Source organism: Bos indicus, chromosome 7 (genome assembly GCF_029378745.1).
Source record: "Bos indicus isolate NIAB-ARS_2022 breed Sahiwal x Tharparkar chromosome 7, NIAB-ARS_B.indTharparkar_mat_pri_1.0, whole genome shotgun sequence".
NCBI lineage: Eukaryota > Metazoa > Chordata > Mammalia > Artiodactyla > Bovidae > Bos > Bos indicus.
In genome coordinates, this window is record NC_091766.1 from 7,297,960 (window position 1) to 7,302,680 (window position 4,721).

The following is a 4,721-nucleotide window of genomic DNA, read 5'->3' on the forward strand; positions in this document are numbered from 1 at the left end:
CATTTGTGTCTTTGAATACCAACAAACTAATTCTCTTGCCCTTTCTTCCATTAACTTTGGTTGAGATTACATATTTATGTTTTGATATTACATATTTATGTCTTGAATCTGTCTGAATGCCACTTTTGCATTTGTTCTTGGGCAGAAATTCAGATTTACTTTGCTTCATGAAATGAACAGTTTTCCCATCAAAAAGAAGTAAACAATCTTATCTTTTCTCTTTGATTTATGCTGCCACCTTTATTAGGATTTGAATAATGAAGGGATATTTTCTGAGATATGAAATTGATTTAATCAGTGCTTCCCTAGTGGCTCAGTGGTAAAGAATCTCCCTGCCAATGCAGGAGATGTGAGTTCAATCTCTGGGTCGGGAAGATCCCTTGGAGAAGGAAAATGGCAACCCACTCCAGTATTCTTGCCTGGGAAATCCCATAGACAGAGGAGAATGGCGGGCTACAGTCCATGAGGTTGCAAAAGAGTCATACATGACTTAGCGACTAAACAACAAAGAACATGTCTAATCCAGGTTCACACTTTTAAAAAGTGGCTATGACTATAATTTTCTCACTACCCAGGAGGGTATATCTCTCTTGTTTACTTAATTTTTAACATTTTACATCTTGATTTTTTAATTTTTTTTTCTGGGTAGATGATAAGGTCACTTCCCTTCCTATCTTTATGTATCTTCTTTCTTTGTAGAACTGCTCATGGCTTTCAGTTCCATGTTAAAGAACAGCAGAGACAGTGAGTAACCTTGGTTTATTCCTGTTCCTATAGAATGTTGGGTGCATGTAAAGGTCCCCACTTAGTATATAATATTAGCTAGGTTTCTAGTATGTATTCTTTATCTAGCCAAGAAAGTCCCCTTCAAGTTTGTGTTGTAAAAAGGTTTTTTAAAGAATCACAAATAAACATACATATATCAAATCATTATGCTGTACACGTAAAACTAATACAAGGTTATATGTCAATTATATAAAAAAGTTAAAAATCATAAATAGTAGTTTAACTTTAGAAAATATGTTCCTTCCTGGATCAAAAGAATTCTATCATTTTTCTTTTTCAGTTTGTTTATGTGATAAATTAATGATGTTGCACCTTCTTGTCATCCATATTTATCACCTGATCATAACACACTAATGTTAATACATCATTTTATTTTGTTAAGTAATATCTTTTAATGGATTATAAAATTTGGAAGGATAGGTAAAGTGGACCTGTAATTGTCATTTCTTATAACATTCTTACCTGGCTTTAGAATCAGATTGCATTAACCTGATGAAATGAGCTCAGCGGATTTCATTTTTTTTTTTAAGCATATGTGTAAGATATTCATCAAGTGTTCCTCAAAGGTTTAAGAGCACTCACTTGTAAACAGGGACTAATGATTATAGGAAGAGAAAGTCTTTAACCATTTCAGTTTCTTTAAAACTTTTTTGAATATCAAGGGTCTCTATTATTTTCTTGTACTAGTTCTGCAATTTTATATGCTTCTGAAAATTCATTCATTTCGTTTTTTGTTTCAACTTCTTTTTTTATATAAATTTATTTTAATTGGAAGCTAATTACTTTACAGTATTGTATTGGTTTTGCCATACATCAACATGAGTCCGCCACGGGTGTATACTTGTTCCCCATCCTGAACCCACCTCCCATGTCCCTCCCCATACCATCCTTCTGGGTCATCCCAGTGCACCAGCCCCGAGCATCCTGTATCATGCATCGAATCTGGACTGGCAATTCGTTTCACATTGGACAAAGTAGCTTGATAAATATATTTAAAGATGTGTACGCCCCTCATAGTAACGTTTTAGGTTAAAACTTTGACATTTGATGCTTACATTATTTAATTATAAATATTTCTTCATTTATTATATTATTTAATACTGAAACAAATGATTATTTGTTTATTTCCCACTTATGGAATTTGGAAAGCTACTGGTTCTCTACTGATTTCCATTTTTAGTGCATTTCAATCTATTTGTTATTTATACTTCCAAGTGAATAAAAGAGTTCTCTATGTCCTAAAACAGTGCAAGATTTGGTTAAGGCCCTCTGCATACTTGAAAAAATGTTTAATTTTGTTCGGAGAAGAACCTAAGTATGCCTAGGAGCTAATGTTTGAATATTATTAAAGAATTGCAATGAATAATTCCCAAATTGCATTTCTAAGCTCTGTTTGAACTTCCAACTTCAATTTTTTTTAATCTATCTATCTAGTACTGATTTAGTATTTCTATAACTATTTCATTGAAGTTATGTTGAATATTTCTTCCTAATATTCAAGTGTATATTGTTGTATGTGTTAATCATATATATGCAGGTTGCTACAATTTTCTTTCAGCTAACATAAAATATTCCTCTTAGGCCCATCCTGTGTGCATATGTGTAATTTTTATATTTCAATATGATTTTAAACTGGTTATATTTTCCTTCACAGCCTTTTTACAACAAAAATCACATTTAAATGAATAACTAAATTAAGAATAATCCCTATTATTTGTATTTTATCATTCATTCACACCAGAAGAGACTCTAGTTCCTTAAAAATACTTTCCAGCTACTTATCTAAATCAATACCCCATATTGTATATTGTTATCATGGCCTTTGCTTGTCTATTCATTTTTTCTTGATACTGGCTTATTGATGAGAACAGACCAACTGTTCTCTATAGGGTTTCACCTTCTAGATTTTCTGACTGATCCCTCATGGTGTCATTTAGCTTATTCTTTCATCCTTTGCACGTGATCACCTTTTTTGATGCTCAGTGGGCATGTTTTGAATCTGGTTCTGGCATCCTTTAACATTAACACATTTTCAGTGAAAGTTCCATTTTACAGTTGAAGAGGTCTCTTAAGCTTCCTTCCATGACCAGATCACCTCTCCAGGGAACTTGGTTCTTTTTACTGGCATATGGTAACAGAGATCTTATGGCTATTATTACAATTAATTTCATTGTTCCTGCGTTCAAGATTGCTGCCTCGTATTTCCTTTGGTACACATTTTCCTGGCATATATTTGTCCATTTTTTTATTTTCAAATTTTCAATTTGGTTCTTTAGAAGAGCAAGTACAAAATGTGAGATAGGATGCCAGAAGTGAGTACCAATAAAATAGTTTGAAAATAAAGAAGAATGGGTTACTCAATAAAAGGACAAAGATTATCAGAGAGGAAAGATTTTTCAGAATGCTAATAACCAAATATATGTTTTCTAGAACAGGAGCACTAATCAAGAGAATATGACCCAGATCATCCATGTCTGTTTTAATGATTACAATTCTAGATCCTTTTATTTCTTTCCATCATTGTTCATAAAAATAACCCAGTAGCCAAACAATATCTTAAGCACTTATGGAGCTGATCTTAGTTTACCAATATCACATTAATAAATGGTAAGTACTATTATGGGCTCCCAGGTGGCTCAGTGGTAAACAATCTGCATGCCAATGCAGGAGACATGGGTTCCATCCCTGGGTCAGAAAGATCCTCTGGAGGAGAAAATGGCAACCTGCTCCAGTATTCTTCCTGGGATAGCCCATGGACAGAGGAGTCTGGCAGGCTACAGTTGATGGGGTCACAAAGAGTCAGACATGACTGAGTGACTGACCATGAGCATGAGCACAAAGTACTATTATGATTTACTACATCTTACTGGTGAAGATTGTGAGACTAGTATAGATGTCTTTGATTGCCATTTAACCTATGTTAGAGCCTCTGTTTTAACCACTGGGTCTTCATCTTGTTTCTGATCTCCCCAGATGCAGCATCCTCGTCTGGTCAGAACGACAGCACAGTGTCTGAATTCATCCTCATCGGCTTCTCCAACTTCCCTCAGCAGCTCCTGCCCACTTTCTTCCTGCTATACCTGCTGATGTACCTGTTCACGCTGCTGGGGAACCTGCTCATCATGGGCACTATCTGGAGGGAGCACAGCCTCCACACCCCCATGTACCTCTTCCTGTGCACCCTCTCCATCTCCGAGATCCTGTTCACTGTTGCAGTCACCCCTCGCATGCTGGCGGACATGCTCTCCACCCACCGCTCCATCACCTTTGTGGCCTGTGCCAGCCAGATGTTCTTCTCCTTTACATTTGGCTTCACCCACTCCTTCCTGCTCATGATCATGGGCTACGACCGCTACGTGGCCATCTGCCACCCCCTGCGCTACAACGTGCTCATGAGCACCCGCGACTGTGCCCGTCTTGTGTCCTGGTGTTGGGCTGGTGGCTCAGTCATGGGGATGATGTTGACATTGATAGTTTTTCATCTCACCTTCTGTGGATCTAAGGAGATACATCATTTTGTCTGCCATGTGCTTTCCCTCTTGAAGTTGGCCTGTGGTAAGGACACAGCCTCTGTCACCATGGGTGTGATCATGGTCTGTGTCACAGCCCTGATGGGGTGCTTATTCTTCATCGTCCTCTCCTATGTCTTCATCGTGGCTGCCATCCTGAGGATCCCGTCCACTGAGGGCCGGCACAAGACCTTCTCCACCTGTGTCTCCCACCTCACCATAGTGGTCGTGCACTACGGTTTTGCCTCCATCATCTACCTCAAACCCAAGGGCCCTCATTCTATGGACAGTAACACTCTGCTGGCCACCACCTACACAGTCTTTACCCCCTTTCTTAGCCCCATCATTTTTAGCCTCAGGAATAAGGAGCTGAAGAACGCCATACAGAGAAGCTTCCACAGAACTTTCCATCCCCTAAGCTCCTAA

General features: G+C 37.9%; 1 protein-coding gene across 1 annotated transcript; it reads left to right on the plus strand.

Moving 5' to 3' along the window:
* Nucleotides 1-3,609: 3,609 nt before the first annotated feature.
* Nucleotides 3,610-4,721, plus strand: LOC109560886 (olfactory receptor 10H3-like). The gene is made up of 2 exons (XM_070792220.1): nt 3,610-3,664; nt 3,760-4,721. Exons 1-2 carry the CDS (start codon nt 3,610-3,612, stop codon nt 4,719-4,721), a joined length of 1,017 nt encoding a protein of 338 aa, XP_070648321.1.